This window comes from Electrona antarctica (genome assembly GCF_951216825.1).
Source record: "Electrona antarctica genome assembly, chromosome: 19".
Taxonomy (NCBI): Eukaryota; Metazoa; Chordata; class Actinopteri; order Myctophiformes; family Myctophidae; genus Electrona; species Electrona antarctica.
In genome coordinates, this window is record NC_136800.1 from 12,946,639 (window position 1) to 12,970,011 (window position 23,373).

General features: G+C 41.9%; 1 protein-coding gene across 1 annotated transcript in view; it reads right to left on the reverse strand.

Annotated features, from left to right (window-relative positions):
- LOC306943627 (cadherin-12-like) overlaps positions 1 to 23,373 on the reverse strand; it is a 99,159-nt gene that overhangs the window by 50,673 nt on the left and 25,113 nt on the right. The window contains exons 2-6 of the mRNA XM_079530059.1: positions 23,194 to 23,318; positions 10,011 to 10,180; positions 7,543 to 7,662; positions 3,971 to 4,138; positions 2,328 to 2,515 (exon numbers count right to left, since the gene is read on the reverse strand). Of these exons, the coding sequence (XP_079386185.1) occupies positions 2,328 to 2,515; positions 3,971 to 4,138; positions 7,543 to 7,662; positions 10,011 to 10,180; positions 23,194 to 23,318 (771 nt within the window). The remainder of the gene's footprint in view (positions 1 to 2,327; positions 2,516 to 3,970; positions 4,139 to 7,542; positions 7,663 to 10,010; positions 10,181 to 23,193; positions 23,319 to 23,373) is intronic.

Below are 23,373 nucleotides of genomic sequence, written 5' to 3' on the forward strand. Positions count from 1 at the left end.
TGGAGACATCTCCAGCTGTTGCCAAATTAGAACCAATTCTAAATTCTGCATGATCTGCAGCACGTTTCAAAGGTGTCAACAACACGGAAGCACAGAGGGACTAACTTTGTATTGAACAGCCACGTTTTGGCTGTGAGGCAGTCTTTTTATATAGCCGCCGTTTGGCTGGAAACCTCATATGGCCAAAAATGTTTCAGGAATATTTCAGGAAAATTGAAAAGAAAAACCTGTGTTCCAATGGATCCATCCAATGTAGTTGTAATTTTGTCACAAACTTTATTGGTTTAACTAACCATTAAATAGCAAAAATAGGCGATCTATAAGCTCACAACGTGCCTCAAACCGACGTGTTGTGAGCTAGATCTGCAATTTGTACTACTTACAAGGTTTCTGCCCGCCAGCAACAATATGTTAAATGCATTACTGATAACCTAGTGAGGAGCGCCCATGGCAGGAGAGACATCAAACCAAACACAAAGGAAGTCAATACTAAAGAACCAAAGCTCAATGCAGACTGGCAACGAATCCGTTCTCCTCACATGTAATGTCGGCCATTGCATCGTGACGCAGCATGAATCAATACTTAATTAAATTAACTAATAAATAACTAATGAGAGAGGACAGGAAACAGATGTATACGCTATTTGAAGCTACAATGTGACGCGTCCACAATGGTCTCCTTCAGATATCTCCTCCATACGCATGCATGCACAGACACGCAAAAACAGGCATCCCTTTAAATGTGAGATCTCTTCCTTCAGTAAAAGCAACCGCTGTCTAGGACAGTCTCACTACACTCACTAAGGGAAGTCCAAGTGCTCCGGTGCACAACAAAAAAATATGAAAATATAGTTACTTCAGCAATTCAAACTAAAATAAGTGCACCTGCGTGTTTTATCGCATTACGGGGAGTCAGGAGTCACCCTGTAATATAATAATGCATTATAAGACCTGAGGCAGATTCTTCTAAATTACGTTTTCAAGTAAGCTCAATATCATTTTTTAATAGCAAACACAAAAATAAAATGACACAGACGTTTTTGTCGTTTTAATGGGTCACCACCGCTTTAATGAAATCAATGTCCAGACCTTATGAGTGCTGCAGTACTTGTAGTCTTTTTTAAAGTGACTGGGTAACTCTTTTTTAAAGTTTCACTGTACTGTTTGACTCTCTGAACCACCCTGAAATATAAATATGAAGTAACGCGGAGGGTCTCACTCGCTGTACCGTCTGATGACGGCCAGTTTTAACTATACTGACATACAGAAATAGGCTATGAATATTAAGTAAGGGTCCCATTATACCGTTTATCGGCGGTTTGAACAATCCTGAAATACATGCTACAAATATGAAGTTAAGTACCATAAGTCAGGAGCAAAGATGGTGCAGCAAGCTACTGTGTTGTCCGTCCACTACTTTGATATGTGGACGTTCCACATTTCTTCATAATACTTCTGACAATCAAAATAGCTGTATTCAAGGAACAGGTGCAACGCAGCAAGCAGATGTCAACCAATGAAAATAGTTTGGGGGTGGAGCGAATATTTGATGGATTGGACGATGGTGTCCCTATACTGTCAACTAGCAAGAAGGGATATTATTGCATGTGCGACTACACTAACTAAATACATTATGACAACCCAACATGTGCGACTACACTAACTAAATACATTATGACAACCCAACATGTGCGACTACACTAACTAAATACATTATGACAACCCAACAGAATGACTACACTAACTAAATACATTATGACAATCCAACAGAATGACTACACTAACTAAATACATTATGACAACCCAACAGAATGACTACACTAACTAAATACATTATGACAACCCAACCGAATGACTACACTAACTAAATACATTATGACAACCCAACAGAATGACTACACTAACTAAATACATTATGACAACCCAACAGAATGACTACACTAACTAAATACATTATGACAATCCAACAGAATGACTACACTAACTAAATACATTATGACAACCCAACAGAATGACTACACTAACTAAATACATTATGACAACCCAACCGAATGACTACACTAACTAAATACATTATGACAACCCAACAGAATGACTACACTAACTAAATACATTATGACAACCCAACAGAATGACTACACTAACTAAATACATTATGACAACCCAACAGAATGACTACACTAACTAAATACATTATGACAACCCAACAGGACAAGACTACTAACTAAATACATTATGACAACCCAACAGGCCAAGGATGTCCATGTGCTGCACATACTGTAATGTGTCTGTTTTGCATGTGTTGACAATTTTGCAACGCACAGTACCTTTTTCAAGACGATGACCCCCTCCTGGCTGTGGCCGTTGGAGGTCACGTCAAACATGTTCCCCTCATCTCCCGGAACGATAGAATATTCCACCTCTGCGTTCATCCCAGCGTCCAGATCGTGGGCTCGTATGCGGCCGACTGCAGAACCCACCAACGCCGTTTCTGGAACCCGCAGGTGAAAAATACCTGAAATATAGAGAGAGAGGCAGAAGGCAGTTGAATACAACATCTCTCAAGTCACAACAATAAAAAGGAGGAAAAACTAGAAAACTGTGCTCAAATCCCCACCAGGCCAGGTTGCCTACCCAGCTAGGCAGTCGTGGGTGGGTGCAGCCGTCAGTAGGGTGCAGCCGTGTACTGACATACGGTGCGACAAGATCGCATTTGTGATGGCCCCTATGGCAAAAGTTCAAGTGGTGAGGTGTGCTCTATACTATAGAGGCCCTTCAACATATAATTCTAATTTGGGAATCGCCCCTAAAGGTTTGATTACAATTTGTGGCATTTATTTTTTTGCTAAAGGGCCCCCCTCATGCACACTTTTGAAGCCAATAGTAACCAATTTGAATGGAGTTTTTCTTTTTTTATCAAAGTTTTTGTATTAATTTTTCAAGTCACATTATGAGTCAAAAGTAGCATACAAAAATAGTTGAGATTTATACCCCTCCCTCCCCCCAGAGTTCCCGCTCTGAAAGAGCCACAACAAATATTCAAAAATAGAAGGAATTAATCAAAAATTGGACACAAAACACAGTTATAATCTGACTAATACATGCTGTTAACATGACTTCAGAGATAATTGTGTACAGATTTTTGGACTGTTCAACCTACAGTTCAAGAGTTATAGAGGTAGTTCAAGAAAATGAATCAGCCTGTTGTAGAGCCACAATGTTATGACGCTGATTTGAAACATTTGGGCCAGAAGGTTTTCTTTGGCCTACTAGGAATGTGTGTGCAAAATGTCACAGGAGTAAAAAAATAAACCCTCTATAGACTTAGTAAACTGGTCTTGAGATGGTTCTGAATTTGGGCCTATTTCTTTTCATCTACACCAAATCTCTACACCAAAAATAGCCAATCTACAAGTTAATAAGTTCTACTAGTTGTGAGCTTATAGATCTGTTATTTTTGGTTAATGTTCCCCCAAGAATGTGGATGCTGGGATTAATTTTTTTTTATCCCAGCATCCACATTCTTGGGATTAGCCAAAAATAGCAGATCTATAAGCTCACAACTTGTAGAATGGTTAAGATAGAGAGCACATAATAAAGAGAGAATACAACATTGGTCCTATTTAAATTCCCTTGCAGTGAAAGCAAAGAGTAACAGGCAATGCAAAATATAAAAAACATAATTTATCTGTTTGAGGGATACATCACACACATATTCACACACCAGTCTAATACACAGAGATTATTAATTGTATTAGATGCAGCTGTTGTGGTGCTACATCAAGGTGTACTATACTGTACAAGGACAGTTTCATGCAGCCTGCTGCTCAACTGGAAAACTAACTACAAAATCAGCCTGGGGTTTCACCCCCCCTTCAATATAGACAAAAATGTCATCCACCCCACCAATTTCATCCATATTATCCTTATCAAAGAGACTTAAAAATGAAGGGCACTGCGGCCGACCCACTTTTGGCGAAGCGTGGAGGGTTGTCGTTAACGTCGCTCAGGGTGATGTTGATGGTGGTGGTCCCCGCAAGCCCCCCTAGCTGACCCCCCATGTCTTTGGCCTGCAGCAGCACCTGGTACACTTCCCTCACCTCACGATCCATGTTGGGCAGCGCCGTTCGGATCACACCTGGTGGAGAGGAGGTGCAGAGAAGGAAAGAGAAGGTGCATGTGGAGAGGAGACGACGAGGAGGAGAGGGTGAGGGTGGTGGCAGGAAGGGAGCGAGAGAATAGAGGGAAGGAAGGGGAGAAAGTGGAAAGGAAATGTGATGCGGATAAGGGCGGCAGAAGAAAGTGAGAAACACGGAGGATGAGACTGAGATGAAAATATTATAAATAGGACAAAAGACAACCAAAAGGGAAGCAAAATTATTCATTTAGGTGCAAATGCAGAGGAGAAAGAGAGAGAGAGAGAGAGAGAGAGAGAGAGAGAGAGAGAGAGAGAGAGAGAGAGAGAGAGAGAGAGAGAGAGAGAGAGCAAGACAGACAAGAGGGGAGGGCAGAGCATTTCAGAACAAGAAGAAAGTGATGACTTGAAACTGATGACTTGAGACTTTTCAAAACATTCTGACACCTTTGAAGTTCCTACGAGGGAAGGAGAGAGAAAGACAGCAGGAGAGAGAGAGAAAGACACGAGGCAGATATAGGAAAAAGAGGTTGAAAGAGAGAGAAAAGCCCAGATAAATAAAGAGAGCAAAAGAGAGAAGTTGAAAGAGAAGGAGAGTCAGAGGCAGATGGATAAAGAGAGGGGGGGGGATTAGAGGAGGGAAGAGAGCAATAAGATAAAGCTGTATTGATCCCCAGTGGGGTGTTCAGGTGTCACAGCAGCCACAGCAGTGGGAATGAAACACATGAGGTGAGAGTAGAGAGTCAAGAATCAAACCAAGATAATACAACTAATACAAATAAAGCTCAAACAAAATCATATACTGAGCCACTGGCCTTCGATCTGCACTGGATCTCTGAACAGTCCATGAATAAATATTATGTCAGTCAAATATTTTAAAGAATATAATAATCTATCGGTAATCTATCACTAGTGAATAATGAATAAATATACGTGGAGTCTATCAACTAGGTGCATATATGCATGACCTATATCAGCAATTAAATAAATGGATATACAATCTATCAACATTGACCTTCAACAGGGAGTTACCTTAATCAATATAGTATGTACGGTACAATCTAACAGTCAAGTAATACATTCTCTCATCATTTATCTCGAAATGTCTCCATTTGTAATTCTGAGAGTGTACACTGACTGTACACGCATGGTTCAATTTGTACACCCTCACAGTTAAGGGAATCTTTGAAATTAAGTTTGAGAACCAATGCTATAGCCGAAAGGGGGGGGGGACAGTTTTGATAATTCAGGACCATGGACAGTGACAGTCCTTAGTTCTTCTTGATTGCCAAGACATTCTCGAAATTATGCTCCATTTCTGAAAACTCAAACTTAAATGTACACTCATCGTCATAAACTTCAAATAATAAACATCCATGACAAAACCAAACTTTCCCCTCTAAACCATGTAATCTTATATCTAAAACCAAACATTGCCTTCAGACATCACACAAAAGCCATCAAATATACATTCTCAAAACCATTTACGCACTGGTGATATAAATTCAAAAACGTGAATAATAGCCAAATCGTGTCTGGTGTATACCAGAATAAATGGCCAGGACTCATACACTCTTATTATATCCTATTTACATAATCTACCATACAGATTGGTTAAAATGATAATGTATTAATTCAAATAAGTCCTAGACTGAGGCCTTAACTTCTACTGTGCAGATAATTCAGTGACTAACAGTTCTAAGTATTTTGTATCGACTTGATGACGATAACCATAACGACGATGGTGTAGTTTCTAAGAGACGTGCTCAGACTGACAAACATCACAAGTGAACCGGACAGTGGGCCTAGAGAGGATGAACTGAAGTACTGCTGGTAGCTAAAGCCACTCCAGCATCTTTAGTTTATGCTCTATCCCTCTCGTGGTCCGTCTTCAATTGTGCCCCTCACTGAACTGCTTTTGTTTGTTTGTTTGCGCGTGCGTGTGTGCGTGCGTGCGTGCGTGCGTGTGAGTGCGAGCGAGAGAGAGAACATAAAGAACTAGAAATGAGGACACCACATTTTCAAAGACAACTGAGCAATTTGGAAAATGAGCCCCCTCTAAAACTAGCAGCCATTGGCAGTAGAGCAAAGTAATATCCTCTGTCATTTGAACTCAGTGTGAGAATGGACCCATAATGACTTTATGTATTATATAAATGCTATCCCAGTGTTAATATAGCGAGTCCACACCATAATTATTGCTTGAGGTAGGCCTAGCCGAGATAAATATCATGAGCAAACAAACAACTCTCAAATCAACAAGGGTCAAATCCAAATACGTGTCAGTAATTAAATCATTACTCTGAGGTGGCATTAGTTTTTCATTCTTCTTTCCTACGTGGGATTTGAGAAAGGAAGTAATTACGTAGAAGATTTCAAGGCTCTAACATCTATCTTCTCTCTACGTAGGTTGTCACTCCAGACATGTTGATGTGAATTTGTATCGCCTGAAAAAATGTGGGTGCTAAAGTCTACGCCTTATCTTGGCGATATATCACGAGCTGACACTAAAAACATTTCAAAGTGAAAAAAGGAGGACACTTACCGTTGTTTATTACTAATCAATAGCGGCATTACGCCAACTCAAAAGCATACATATGGTCCTCTGCTATGGTGTTAATGCTTTCTGAGTGATTTAGACTTGACCTAGGCCTAAATTTAACTGCAAATCATTTACATATGATTGAGTTATTTTTTTACCATGACATGAAAGAGAGATGGGTGGGATACAAGTCTGCAAAATAATGATTGTTTTCATTGGGCCAGACAAGCCCAATCCTTACCAGACAGTGAAATAAATTGATTAAAATGAGTGTTACAAAGGAGAATAAATCAGCCAAACTCACTCTTCTGGCAGAGAATAGCAAACTCAGTCTTTAGTCAACATACTGTAGAGTCCCCCAACACTTGAGCTGGAAGCATTTGGCATGGATAACATTGCGTGTATTCAGCTGTCATGGTGTGAACTGTGAAGGGTTCACAATTTGAGTACATACTGTAAAGTGCCTGCCATGGCCCATGATGACATTTAGATGGGTTTAATGAGTTGCATCGCTGTTTGCTGTGCTTCAGGACAGGTACACTTAGCATAGAGACTGAGATTCAAGAACCTACAGGCTCCCATTAATATAAGTGGTGAATTGCTTCTTGAAATTGGCCTTTCAAATGCTTCCTGGGAGGAACTGAAAATGGCTACACGTTTGAAATACATAGTGAGTGAGCTGCCACCGTCTCCTCACGCAATACACCAAACGCTGGCATTTTGAAATGGCCGAATAGTTTCTACGTCACAAGTAAAGTTGTGAGCTGTGAGCTTGTACAACAGATATGTTTGGCGAGTGACGCTGTTGCACAACAAAGTATAAACACAAAGTATAACCACAAATGCTCTACAGGCCTTGTCTCACCTGTCTTGGAGTCAACAGAGAAGTAGGGCTGCCCGTGAAGAATACTGTAGACGATGCGCGCACTGTTGCCATAGGTGGGGTCATCTGCATCTGTTGCAGTCACTTGTGTCACATATGTCCCTGTCAAAAGCAATATGCACGTAAACTTGATTGGACATGCTGCATGATTGTCAATAGATACTTAGTCACAGTCAAACATCACAATCTTTACATTTCACTTCATTATTAAGCCCTATTTGTTTTACAATAAATACAAACAATTCAACATTTCTTTGATAAGAAATGTTTGATAATAAGGCAGTGGCACATGTTGGGACTTCCGCACACTGCAACAGTTCTCAGCTTTTTTGATGGTCCTATAAAAACAGTTAAAACAACAGAGGCGCGCCGAGGCCCCACCGAGCCCGAGTGGAATAGTATGAGAGTGGCGACACTAGCGTTGACTCCCATTGTAACAATGGAATGCGGAAGTGTTGGAACTATAGCACATAGTACCCCGCATTGCGGCGTCATTTGGGTGTCCCACGATTCGATTCGATTCCGATTCTTGGGGTCACGATTCGATTCAAAATCGAATTCTAAAGCATTTTTTTTCCAGATTCAAAACGATTGTCTATTCAAAATGATTCTCGATTCAATACTACAATACAATACAGCTGTGCTGATCTGAAGTGACTAGTACTGACTACAGTAACTTTAAAATGACTGAAGGCATGATGTTTACTGTGATTAGAGTAAGCTTACATTTCATATCACAAACACCATGTAGTGAAAACTGTAACTGTAAAAAAAAAATCAAAAGAAAAGATTTTTGGAAATTATGAATCGATTTTGAATCGTTCATAACGGGAATCGCGATTCTAATTCGAAACGATCCAAAGTGATCCTCCACATTTAATGCTTTCTGTGGACACAGGCCCTTAATACTTAGATAATAAGAATCAAGCAAGTCCAGACTCAAGGTCATCATGTTTAATTTAAATGTAACCTATAGTCAACTGACTGGTTATTAAGAAAACTCCCTATTTACAATTATCTTTAAAAATCATTGGAGAGCTGAAGTCAGATTATTCTGGTTACATTTTCTATTAGACTGCTGTGATGTTACGCTCCCATGCGTCGTACGACGGTGTAGCGCTCAGATAATTGCAGATCTATACAAATCTCTTCGGTGTGAACTATAGGCTTTACCATTACCGTTATACTGAAAAGAAAAAGAAAAGGAAACCGTTCCCTGGAGGGGTGAGTCACTCACTGAGCTTATCCACGCTGAGAGAGTGTCTCCAAAATGAAATCACAGATTAGCTTCTTGGCTCTATCATTTCTAGCTTTGTGACAGGCTGTAATGTGTTTGGGGATATTGGGTTGTCAATAAACAAACATATGGCATGTGTTAAAAAAAAAAGAAAGAAAGAAAGAAAGGGGAAAAGGCTAAATAATACTGCACTAAAATAAGAAAAAGTAGTTATGTAATAGTGCTCCAAACTTTCCATTAAATGGACAATGTATGTGTTGATGTATTTTGCCGTAGCACACATGCTACGTTCAACATGTTGACCCCTCTGAGTACTGCAGGCTTCAGCTGAAGCATTAACAGCTTAAGGTTTTACTGTAAGACTTCCACTGTTAAATTACCTCTCAGTAATGGTATTTACTTGACAGATGGGCAGCTATAGGTCTAGCTCTGTGATACATTTACTGTGTGTGTGTGTGTGTGTGTGTGTGTGTGTGTGTGTGTGTGTGTGTGTGTGTGTGTGTGTGTGTGTGTGTGTCTGTGTGTCTGTGTGTGTGTGTGTGTGTGTGTGTGTGTGTGTGTGTGTGTGTGTGCATTCATACGTGTGTCAATGCGTTATGCACACAGTGGGCTACAGGTGCACTCAAAAGCTGACATTACGAATCCGATGCCAGAAAAGGGCACATCTGATTTCCGTGAGACAAAAGCTTGAATCTGAGAATAATAATGTCCAGTGAAACAGCTCTCTCTCTCTCTCTCTCTCTCTCTCTCTCCCTCATAAGAACCACAAAATGATAAAATTTTACATGGTACATACATACACACACGTTCAGGCTGTGACCCCCAGGCTGTGACCCCCCAAAAGCTGTTCTTGTTTCTGATTATATTTCCTTATTTTTTCTGGCATACTTTCATTGATTGTCTATTTTCGGTATTTTTTGTATTGGTATTTTGTATATCTTACTTGCAATGGTATATAGTATATTACTTAACTTCCAAGGTTACAAGTAATCTGATGTAGTGGGTTTGTGGTGGGTTGAGACGGGGGAAGAGCCTTTGTGTATGTCCTTATTGTTGTTGTGTACTGTACTGTACTGTACTATACAAACTTGTATGTTTCAACTCCCTTGAAAAACGAGTTGCTGCAACTCAAGGGACTATCCTTCAGGGACATTTCAAAATAAATAAAATAAAAATAAAAGAATCATATTTGAACTGCTTCCCGCTCTCTCACCTGCAGGGGACATCTCAGGGACGCTGGCAGTGTAGGGGCCATCTTGGAACCTTGGCTCATTGTCATTGATGTCCTGCACCTTGATGACGAACTGGGACTCCGGCTCCAGAGGTTGACCGGTGCTGATGTCGATGGCCTGGGCCCTCAGCGTGTAGTAGGATTTCACCTCCCTGCAAAGAGAATCATACATGAATTCATTTTTGAAAAAGACCAACACACTAAAGGGCCTTTCAAACGTAAAGCGATTTAACGCTAGCCCCTAGGATGACCCGAGGCCCACCGCTTCAAAACCACATGCTACGGTGCCCAAATCTGACTTTAGGTGCTCAAATGAACTCAAACTGAAGCAATTCAGTAAAGGCCAACATTTGATTGATTGATTGAAAAATGTATTAACAGTTTGCAGAATTACAGTACATTTCAAGCACAAACTCAATACAAAGGCTGTTAACTGTGAGTGGACGACCCAATTAAGCATTACACTTGTTTCCAATAGGGTCCACCATGTTCAATTCATCAAAAACATTTAGAGACGTACAAATAGACACTTCTATATAGACAAAGGACAGAACAGGAATTCATCATAAAGGAGGTAAAAAGGGAAAAGAAACATATACAGTGAGGGAAAAAAGGGGTGGGCGGTGGGGGGGATTCACGTTCAGCTCCGTTCATTTGTTTGTTTTCCTTGGAGGAGCTGCGTTGGGTCCCCAAGTCGGCTCCGTGGCCGTACCTTGAGTTGGCTGTGTGGCCGTGACCGTCTCTTGTGTTGGGTCCCCAAGTCGGCTCCGTGGCCGTACCTTGAGTTGGCTGTGTGGCCGTGACCGTCTCTTGTGTTGTCCTTGCGTTGGGTCCCCAAGTCGGCTCAGTGGCCATACCTTGAGTTGGCTGTGTGGCCGCGACCGTCTCTTGTGTTGTCCTTGCGTCCATGTTTGAGGGATTCCGATTTTACAGGGGCCAGTTTCGAATTGCAGCCATCCGTAGGTGCCCTTTGAGAGCGGTTTTGAAGGAGTCAAGGGATTCGCATGTCTTAATGACTGTTGGTAGGGCGTACCACATTTTGGTGGCATAGGAGCGAAAATAATTTAGTCCCTTGTTTGTGCCGAATCTGGGTTGTACATGGTTCGTTGCACTCCCTCTGGTGTTGTGGGTGTGGACTTCGTTAACATTAAGGAAGTATCTAGACAGGTACATGGGTATCTTGGTGGTGTATCGAATCTTGTGGACCAGACCCATTGCAAGATGCTGTACTCTGTCGTCGACCCTAAGCCATTCCAGCCTGTCGAAGTGGGCAGGGGTGAGGTGGGTTCGGGGGGCGAGGTCAAGTAGGAGCCTGACCAGTTTGTTTTGGGAAGTCTGGAGCCTGGTTTTAAGGGCCTTTGAGGTGCTGTGGTACCAGGAGGTGCAAGCATAGTCAAAGAAACCCTGTACAAGGGCTCCTGTTAAGGTCTTCAAGGTGTTTTTGTCGACCAGTGAGGAGATCCTGTAAAGGAATCTTGTTCTATGGTTGACCTTTTTGATTACGTTGGTGGCCATTTTATCACCGGAAAGATTAGCCTCCAGGATGGAACCTAGGTAGGTAATTTCATCTTTACGTGTGATAACATTGTCACCCACTCTAACCAAGAAGCCATTTGCCTTGCTGAGATTACTATTAGAGCCAAAGAGAATGGATTCAGTTTCTCCCAGGTGTAAAGATAGTTTGTTATCAGCGAGCCAGGTGCAGATTCTACCGAGTTCAGAGCTGAGGGCCTTTTCAACCTGCAGTTTGTTCCTGTCCGAGACTAGCAGTGCCGAGTCATCTGCGAACAGGAACAAGTTGAGGAACAACACAACCGAGAAGAGTATTTTACCCTTTACTGGAGGTCCTAGGCCCTAAAATGACCCCATGAGGAAGCGTTGACCTTTACTGAATTGCTTCAGTTGCAGGTAATTTGACCACCTAACTTCAGATTTGGGCACCCTAACATGTGGTCTTTAAGTGGTGGGCCTGTGGTCATCTTAGTGGCTAGGAGGTCCAGTGAAAGGCCTACATACTCTCCCAAGATGGAGGAACAACATTTTACAATCTGGGAACCCTAGGCCTTTGTATGGCTACAGGGCGACTGGTTCAATCCTACCCTAAATCTAGGCCTAAAACGTGACACCTCAAAGTGGGGTACATTGCATCCACTGGTCAATCCAAGGGCCTACCACTCCACTCTCTTGATTCTTTCCCAACTCTTGGTGAGTATGTAGGCCTTTCCCTGGACCTTCTAGCGGATATGAACTATACTATAGTTCATTTCCAATGAGACCTGCGTTTTTGCGCTGAGCAGTCGCAGTGCGACAACGCAAGCGTATTTACGTGAGTGCGGTCCCGTGAATTTGTTGCGCGCGTGCTTGTTTCGTGCACACGCCCACGACACACCAGACCTGGATTCTGTTTAACTTTATTTTTACGCCCCTTTATTGGTCCGCCCCTCTATGCCCAGAAAACCATGATCTCTTTAGTACTAAGCGACAGATATAACTGGAAATGAAACGGAAGTGAAAAGGTCGCCTGCCATCCACCTCAACCGTATCAGATTTAGAAAAATACATTTATCTCGGATTCTTTTCCCAAATTGCATTTGTGGTAAAAACAAGCTTTATTGAACGGCCGATAACTAAAGAACCGATGATCGTGGTTACAAAATGTCCTTTCCTGGGGAAAGAAAATAACATTGTCCATCACTCCACAAACGTATTAGGATTAAAAAGGTTAAAAGTAAGAGAAAGATGCAGTTAGGTGCCAATGAGCTCAGTGAACAGAGCAGAAATATACCACTAGCTACAGTATACTGAGGATCAACCTCGGGGATATTACCACTTTCCCAGCGCATGTGCATCGACTTAACCGTGTTCCCCAAAGTCTAATCCATTCAGTATAGGAGTAAAATGCAGGAGGAAAAGGGAAACACTGCTATCTAGCTCCCTTGGTCACAAGAGTTGGTAATCAATAAAAAGCCATCAATAAAAGCACAGCTCTCCGACCCCTGCGAGACTCATCAGAATGGATGGAATTTGGAGATTGCTTTGGATGAAATTACTGACACGGATAGGTTACCCAGGGTTACAAAAACAACTCTGAAAAATGGATATGTCAAGTTTTGTGAATAAAGCTACACTTCAGCTCTCTAGTCCACTCTGTGGTCAGAATAACACAATTATTAGGCTTCAGTGAAACTCTCTCTCTATGGCGGAATTTCTCAATCGTAAGACTGTGTTCACTGAGTCTATAAGGTTTGCAATCCATTTTGGAATTATATTCCAGTAGTTTTGGACTGCAACCAGTTGGTGTAAAGCTCACAGAGCATGGTGATGAACTCATTATGCATTATGCATGCTCATAGGGGGTGATTCTTCCATGTGTGGGGCTGGGGAGTGGTTGTTTTCAGAGCTTGGGCACAAGTGTATTGGGGTGTGGTTGGTGGTGCTTGCATGTGCCTGGATGGTGGTGGGTATGTGTAGTATGTGGTGGGCGTGAGGGGGGGGGTGGGCCTGCCTGTGGTGGGCTGGCGTGAACTCCGGGTGGGGCAGCGGGGGCCTTGGCTGTAGGGTGGTGTCCTCTGAATGCAGGCGGGGTGCTGGTTGTAGAGTGGTGTCCTCTGGGTGCTGCTTGGTGTCTTCTGGGCGTAGAGTAGTTTATAGGTGAGTTGTTTCTGTAGGATATGGGCAGTGTGCGGTCGAATGTGGTGTCTTTCAGGCTCTTTGCAAAGGTTGGGATTGCTGCTTTGCAGATGTGTACTTTGTCCCACAGGCTGCAAGTAGACTTTGAGCTTCGTGTCACAGAATCTGAAGATCAGTGCATTGATGGTGTTGATGTCATCATCTTTGATATCCCCTCTGGGTAGCAGTGCAGATATGATTACTTTTGATTTGGGAAAAGTCGAGCTGGCTTGTTCTATCACTTCTTTGATAGACTCAACCAGTTTGTGTTCTCTTCTGTGTGGTTTCAGACTGTGTGTGCGCCTGTGTAAATTATTATGTGGCTGGGGAACCCCGGTTTATCTTCAGTTAGTTAGCTCCATGGCACGTTTGGTGTCCTGGTACTTGATGTGTTGAACTCTGTGATTTGGGAAGAGTTTTTTCCAATCCACGTATTTCCCATTTGAGTCCATGAGGATAGCAATGTGTCTGTTTTGTGGCTGTCCTGTGCTGGAGAAAGCAATTTGTGTGTTTTGTGGTTGTCCTGTGCTGGAGAAAGCAATGTGTGTGTTTTGTGGTTGTCCTGTGCTGGAGAAAGCAATTTGTGTGTTTTGTGGTTGTCCTGTGCTGGAGAAAGCAATGTGTGTGTTTTGTGGTTGTCCTGTGCTGGAGAAAGCAATTTGTGTGTTTTGTGGTTGTCCTGTGCTGGAGAAAGCAATGTGTGTGTTTTGTGGTTGTCCTGTGCTGGAGAAAGCAATGTGTGTGTTTTGTGGTTGTCCTGTGCTGGAGAAAGCAATGTGTGTGTTTTGTGGTTGTCCTGTGCTGGAGAAAGCAATGTGTGTGTTTTGTGGTTGTCCTGTGCTGGGGGGATCTGGCACCGGGGTTGTTTGGCGTGGAGGTTCTAAACTTGATGTATCCTGAGATTGTGGATCTTGGCGCCTGAAGCTACACTTCAGCTCTCTAGTCCACTTTGAGTGATCAGAATAACACAATTATTAGGCTTCAGTGAATCTCTCTCTCTCTCTCTCTCTAGGTTAAGGTAATCTAAGGTTTATTCCTTGCTTTTCTCAAGTACCAATGGCTGCTTGGAGAATAGCCTACTGTGGGTCCTAATATTTTATTGTACACCTTGGCCTATAGCATCAATCAAACGTTATACTAATCTCACCATAAAGGTATATCAGAGAAAATAAATCAAATAGATGGACCTTAATTGATCAAGAGGGAATTTCAGGTGTCATAGCAGTACTACAGTAGCCATGAAATACAGACACAGGTAAAAGTAAGAGTGTGTGTGTGTGTGTGTGTGTGTGTGTGTGTGTGTGTGTGTGTGTGTGTGTGTGTGTGTGTGTGTGTGTGTGTATGACTGTGTGACTGTGTGCGTGCGTGCGTGCGTGCGTGCGTGCGTGCGTGCGTGCGTGTTTCAGTACATGAGCAAAAATGAGTGAATGGGCAGGAGTCACTAATCCAAGGACAGAGCAGAACACATGGTGGCTTGTTAATTTAATACATAATCAAGGCTATCATTCTCAAATCAACATTTTTGCAGCCACTGTACAGGCTGCATTATTATTTTTACGTGCAATATTTTGAGTGTGCAACAGATAAGGCAACCATGTAAATATGATCATTCACGCACCCACACATTCAACTGTACACAAGTGTATTTGTTGTTTGTCATAACTTATGTTTGATTACTTTGTCTAACTTACTATTTGTTTATTATCTTATAGGTGAGAGCCATGTATAAGCCCTTTATGAGTTTATTTTATTGATGTTACATTTTGTACTGTTTTTATTGTGTGAATAAATCAAACTAAAACTAAAACAATAATTCGCTATTATGGAAGGCATCTTCCAAAGCTTCCACAACAGTTGTTGGTGTTCTGCAGACATTTGAGATACTGTAAGCATGCAATGGAGGATGACAAAATACAGAGCATGCTGTAGGGGTGGCAAAAATCATTATGATCGAGTATAGCATTATACTGTAAATGTGAGTGAATGCAGCAACTAGATGGCCACTGAACATTTAGTTTTATCCACGTGATATGAAAGAACTTACAATGTAACCCTCCGATCAGAGATAAGGCTATCACTTGTTTTGGAACTAGAGCTTGTATGTTTTTCTGAAAACGTAAGGTATTTTCAGCTTAAATACATGCAACAACTGAAATGGGATATTGTGTCCTGGGATATTGTGATTATGAGGTGGAGAAGTGCAGAAGGCTGCATGGAATGCAGGGCCTGCAACTTGCATCAATCAATGACAGAGCAAAACATTCCATAATATAAATGTATGTACGTCAAGTATCCTGCAGCAAGACAATGGTAAATCTACAACAGAATAACTCAAACACAGCAAAATTCACATGATAAAGCGGATAGATATGACTGCAGAACAATCTGCGCATAAGTATGACAGGGACACTGAGATCACAAACCCCATCACAACCCCCCCGGAGCAGAGCCTAAATATATACACAGCTATTACATGGACATAATAACATATTACGAACAATGAACGCCTCATAGGGCGGAACCTGAAGATTCGCAGAACATTAAATTGCATATGAATCTGCATTGAAGAATGACATGCTGACATATAAAAGGAGAAGGATGCTGGGGAGGTAGAGGGAGTCTAATCACTGACGAGCTGTCATTTGTTGTAGCAGCGAGTGACGTTGAGCGTGTACGTGTAAATGTCGGTCTGCTTATAATAGCCCGCATGGAACCAGTAGCATTGTGCCTGTATGTGATTGGAGGGATTAGCAGGCTTGACCTGAACTACCGCTATCCAACTATCCACCTTAGAATTTGGTAAAACAATGGTAAATATAAAATGTTATCCACTAATCACAGAACATTCCACCACAAGTGTTTTATTTCTATATAGCATTTTTAATATTAGCATTACATTACTACCGTTCACTAGAGTGAAATCCCCTTCCTGGATTAACACACTCCTGTGTATAACCTCTGTGATTTGATAATAGTAAAAAATGCTAATTTGCAAATGCAAATGTGCATATAGTCTCATTCTTATTTTGGTTTTAAAGCCAGCTGGTCTCCGTTTTAAGCCCAAACCACACCAAAGGGTCGGGTTGGGACAAAACATTTTTTTTAAGGTAAACCACATCAATGCAACTCATTGCAACTCAATGAGTTGCATTGGTGTGGTTTACCTTAAAAAAACGTTTTGTCCCAACCCGACCCTTTGGTGTGGTTTGGGCTTTAAAGCTGCTATAAGCAATAATATGTCAAAACAATTTTTTGGTCTGTCTACTTCCTGATTGGTAAGTCATTTCGACCAGGTTTTTTTTCGAACAATGACAAAGCTTCTAGGGACATCTTTGAATGCAGATTGTGGCCCCTAGATGTGTCACAGAGAGAACATTTTTGGAGAGCATTTTCTCATTGCTGGCTGTCTGAATACAAAAATCACACCTGTGTGAACTGAGTGGTGCAACTCCCCCCCCCCCTCCTTCTCTCTCTCTCTCTCTCTCTCTCTCATTAGCAGGCAACAGTGCAGCACTATCTCTCTCTCTCTCTGTTTCTGGCACAACAGCGCCACTTTTGCCCCTACTGGTACTCATAGTCACATAGTCACATAGGTGGGTTAACACGGACATTGCTGTTCCTTGGAGTGGTTGCACCACTCAAAAAAAAAAAAAAAAAAGATCATTAAAATGTTGACATAATATTGCTTATAGCAGCTTTAATAACAGTACAGATCAAATCAAATAAAAAGTGGGTCAGCTGCCATACTGAACTCTGGTGGCTCTTTGCAGGTGTAGTGTTTGATTTACAACTCACTACGTATGGATTACTAATCCATGAGTTGAAGCTCCCTGATGATGAAATGTGTGGTGAATTTACTTCGAGTCCCATTGACTTGTACTGACACAGTAGGAATGCACTTAATGAAAAACACATCATGTCGCCTGTTCAGGGGAGGGAGGAGGTGGGGGGGATAGCGTGTACCTCCACATGCGTTACGCCCCCCTAGTGAGACCTTTCACTGTCGGGTGTAAAGAAGATGTTGGCTTGATGGCCCAGGTATCGGAGGAGACCCGAGGCTTTCTTCACCCTCCCAATGACTGATTGTGGGGGTTAGCAGAGATGGAGTACTTGTAGAGAGGCTGGGGAATTGAGAATTGGCTATACTAAATTGGGGAGAATTTTTTTTTCTTTTGTCTTGAAGGGGCATGTTTTGCACAATGACAGTCTTTTCATTTAACACTTTGATTGCTACAGGATCTCGGCAGGCCTATTTTGATGTTGCTACCGTTTAACATTGCACAAAGGCCTTGTTCGGGGGCCCACAGCAAAATGTTCTCTTATAGCGAGAATCACACGCATACATCAAAAGAAAGCTGAACTTGTCCACTTCAATTTAAAAAATACATTTTGATTTTACCATGTTCCATTCTGGAGATATTGACCTTTTTGCAACACCTGCATTTGCCTGGAAGTGGTTATCTTGAACAGCGAGCAGAGTTATGGATGGTTTAAAGTCAGAGACATTGACAGGCAGATATAAAATTGAACCCAATAAATATCCTATACATCCTATACACCGAATGAAAGACCTGAATGTGTACTTTTACGAGGAAAACAGTATACATTGATCCCATCTACAGTTAGACAGTAATTGGTTATTGAATGCAGCTTGTGCCCACCAGATAACTTCAGAGAAGACATGGACGTGTCACTGTGAAGTGAGCGGTGCAACTGTTCTCTACAGTTGCGCGGTGCAACTGTAGAGAACAGTTGCACCGCTCACTTCACAGGGGTGTGATTTTTATTATTACAGTAGAAGTTTACAGACCAAACTGTAAATAAAAGGTTTACATGACTTTCTGTCTCAGTCCGTATATAGCGAGCTGTAGTGAATAAGCAGAGAACAGAATATGGGACAGAGTTGCACCACTCACTTCACATGGGTGTGATTTTTATTATTACTACAGTAGAAGTTTTTTTCTTATGAAAGCAGAGAGTCTTCTGTTTCATACGGTATATAGTATTTATATGTCGCTATAGGCCTTATTTTGTGAATATTGAGTTCAGGTCCATGTCTTCTCTGCAGTTATATCTGGTGGGCGCAATGTGCATCCACCCAGTAACCAATTTATGTCAAACTGTACATGGGATCAATGTTTACTCTTTTCCTCGTAAAAGTACACATTCAGGGCTTTCATTCGGTGTATAGGATGTATAGCATATTCATCATCAGCTGATTTAGTTTTTCAAGCTAGTATAGGGGAACATGCCTGGGAATGCAGCTTTATTGGGGGCGATGGAGAAAAAAAAAAGCTTCACCGGGAGTGTCCAGAGAGGTGCTAAACCCGGCTGTGATGTCGACGACAACACCACGGTTTAGGACGCGGAAAAGTTCGTTATACATTACACCCGGGTCGATTACGTCCCCGACGCGTTCATTGCGGTCTTATCACTACAATTATAATGAATAAAAAAGCGTTACAATCACACGTCCGAGCGATCTCCGATTATGACGGCTCTGCATGGCGATACGTGATCCCCCAACGGTAGACTGTCTGTCTGTTGTCATGGCACAAAAAAATATAAAAAAATAAAATGATGCTTTCGGAAGCGCTTGTATGAAGTGCCTCTTGTAAACACTGAAACGCCTAGGCGGAGCATGACACAGCAGCCTGACAAGCCAGGTGTGTCAGCTATGGTGACGATCTGTTTGTTCCTGCCAGTGTGGAGAGTGCCAAGGGCCATTCTACGTTTACACATGTATTCATTTATTTATTTATTTATTCCCTCCTCATAATAAGGAGTGCCCTCCGGAGCTGTGAGTGTGACTTAATCTGGAGTGACACTTTTCTGTAAAGAGCTAGTGGGGATGGCCCCGTTTGGGAAAGGGCCCAAATCATTATAATAACGAGGAAGGTGAGCTCAGTAGCACGCAAATCCCCACCGGGAGGCATGGCCTAATAATAATAGCAAAGTATGCAGTCAGGGTTGCTAGCTGACTATTTTTTTGCCCTACACATGATATGTTTGTGCTGCCCCCCAACCCCCCTCCCCCTGACGGGCGTCACGTTTCCTCATGCAGCTCGTCTACTGTTTGATAACTTAGATTTGTCCTAATGTGGGTGCTAAATAACACTTAAACTCACTGCTGCTTCAGTGATTCAGCTCGAGGACGGAGAAAATTATTGCGACCGAAAACCTGCATCTCTGTGTGTTAGTCACGCCTCCATATATGGTCACGCCTCATGACATCACACCTCCATATATGGTCACGCCTCGTGACATCATGCCCCCATATATGGTCACGCCTCGTGACATCAAATATATGGTCACGCCTCGTGACATCACGCCTCGTGACACGTCATGCCACCATATATGGCCATCTCCAGAAGATCACGACACTGACCTCATCTAAAACTGGATACATGGAGAAGACTGGATCATCACTTAGATCTGCATATATGGAGCCGGCCAACAACTCTACATCTGACCTCAAACCTCAAACCCTTATATCTCCATTATGTACCTGTACAAAGTGCTTGGTGCACTTTGTTGCCCCCCTCGGTGTGTTGCCCTACGCATTTCTACCTTGAGCCATAAAAGAGTAGTCATACAAACCAGTTGTATATTGGCTCTATGTTCTTCTATCAGTCTCTCATACACATGCACTCCCTCTCTATGTTTCTCTCTATCTAGGGCATGTGATGACAATGATTTGTAAGTATAGGAAAAGGCACAGGGCACTATCATGGTGCAAGCTGAGTAGACAGTGTATATGGAGGCATGAAGCCTGAACTCCTTTCGACACAAGGTACCACCGCACAAGAAAGTATAAACAAGTAAGACGCGTAAACGCAGGAAGCGAACGAAGTGTTGTTACAGCGTGACAGACACACAGACACACAGACAGACAGTTTTGGCCAGCTTCTATAGTTAGTGCTCACTTCGTTCGCAATCACTTCGTTCGCAATCAGGCTCTACAATAAACACATCGAAAAGTAGTGATGCATGTTGCCATCACTAAGACGAACATAAAGTTACAATGTTATAGCCTAATGCAGTTGGGTGCCACCGATATTGTCCCTTATCATTTGACCCATTTAGGCCTGACCTCAAAACTTTAAAAAATCCTTCTAGATCCTCCAGTTTTCTGAAATAAATATTTTCACGATTTTTCAAAAATAGCAGACCTACAAGCTCGTAGCGCGCCACTCGGTGGCGCGCTATGAGCTTGTAGATCTGCTATTTTTCAATAGCTAAATTAGCTAAAATCGATGGCCTCCAACTGTACATTGCAATAAGTGTGCACGACTCTCCTAACTCCAATCATGCATGTAATTCTGAACAGATTTCTCTCATTCAAATTGATTTATAATCTGCTAAATCAGATTTTTTTTATTCCTTGTGATAATGTTTGCATCACCAAGCAGTCATTCAAAGGTTGCAATTTTAAATGTGTCAAGTTTTCACTCCCCCGCACTAGCTGTACTGCTTCGAGTCCTTCGCGAGAGAAAGTAAGATCATTTACAGACAATTATTGTACTGTACATAAAACTGCATTTAGGATGAGATGTACATAGCTATACGTCGTCTGAAAGGTGGCAGAACAAGCCAGCAAAGTCTCAGGAAAAAAGTGGAGAGAGAGAGAGAGAGAAAAGGGAGAGTCATACAAACCGAATAATATTGTGGCGAGGGCAAGTAAAGAAAGTTAAATTAAAGTTATATAAAATAAATATTTTGGGAAATCTCTATGGGAAAAATGCATGGGCTCTGGATCGGTGGAACCACAAAATGGCCTATACTGTAGGAAATGCATACTCCAAAACAATTGAACAGACAATCAAGGGTTTATACCACCTCTTTCAAACTGAATTAACTTTCCCATCAAATGGGGTTGGTCTCTTCAGGTGAATGTGAATAGCATTTTTAATCACACAGATACCATATGGCCATTGGACTGATTATTATTTCAGTATAATTCACGTTTCAAGATAGCCACATATCTTCTTTACCCAGCCAGAGTATGTCTTATTTATCAATGCCAGACATGTCTCTATTTTGTCATATCCCTGATAGTGTTTGCTTTGTTTCTTCCAAGTTAAACACTTACATAAGATATTATAAGACAGAAACCTGTCAAAGCACACCCTCTGCACTGAATATTTCCGGCTGCATCTGGTTGAAGTGTAATTGAAGTGCATTTTGTGACAGCAGTAATACCCGGGAGGGCTTTCTTTGCTGTGATTATGGGCACGGTGACAATGCAATAGATAATACATGCAGACGAGTGCTGCAGGCATCACTAGAATACCAGTAGCTATTCTGGAACAACCTCATGGGCATTACAGGTTTTCACAACGGTTTGCAGTGCATGTGTATTGACTTAACCGTTTTCTTCAAAGTCAAATGCAGTATAGAAGTAAAAAAGCAGGAGGAAATAGGAAATACTGCTAACTAGCTCCCTGGTCACAGCAGTTGGGGATCAATAAAGCCATCGATAAAAGCACAGCCGAGCGGTAGGGGAAGCACCAGAATGGTTGGAAGTTGGAATGCATCTTTGAGACAATGCTTTGACAATACGGTATATTGGAGCCAAGTGGCATCATAAGCTTAGTACTATACTAATCAGTCTGTGTGATCATAACATAATATAGTAAGTGATGGGAGATTAATTGGCAAACACATCGGTATCGGCCGATATTGGCCTTAAACCAATTCATCAGTAATCGGTATCGATAAAATAATAATCGGATTTAGCAGATATTGTATGTTTATGTTGGGAATGGGATATGAGCCAATATTTCAATAACGGTGCATCCCTAGTTTTGGAATAAAGAGGCATTGCTTTTTTCAAATTCAGCCTGTTTTCAAAATGGCCAAAATTATTATATTTTTTGAATACAGAATGAGATCATATCGACATCGGTTATCGGCCAAATTGTCTCATCAGTACATCCCAAATACATACAGTAATCAAATACAGTATACAAGTATAAAAAGTCCTAACCCCTCACTCAGCCTAAAGATGCGACAGAACGTGTTGCAGAGCGACGCGACATTGTGAGCTTGTAAATCTGGTATTTTGAAAATATTTTTGATACATTTTTAAACCACACAAAGTTAACTAAGTAAAGAACAACTGTGTACTTGAATCTGTAAGTGTACTGTCCAGATGTACAGAAGTACAATTTGATGCCAATACTACACTAAGTAAAATGTGAATACAGAACTTTTACTTGTAACAGAGTATTTCTATCTCAAGCACCTGAGGGTGCTAACCTTATTCCTAAAACTATGCCAAAACCTAACCCCATTCCTAATCTTAACCTCAGTAAAACTATGCCTAATCCTAACCTATTGCCTAATCTTAACCTCAGTAAAACAAATACAAGAACCACTGCGGGCGAGCGGTCCGCGAAGAACATGGGCAGTGTGTTTTGGGGCGAACCTTCCGGTTACCCTTGAGTGTGCTTGAGAGTGCTTGAGAGTGCTTGCAGTGCTTGAGAGTGCTCACCTGTCAAGTCCAACCAGAGCGTGTATGTCCCCAGTGATCTGGTCAATAGTGAAGATGGAGCCTGCTCCCTCCCCCGACAGCGTGTACTTGACTTCACTTTCTCCATGGTCCCTGTCTGTGTGGAGCTGAAGAGGGACAACACAGCACGTTCCCTCAATTAGAGAAAATCAATGGGTCTGG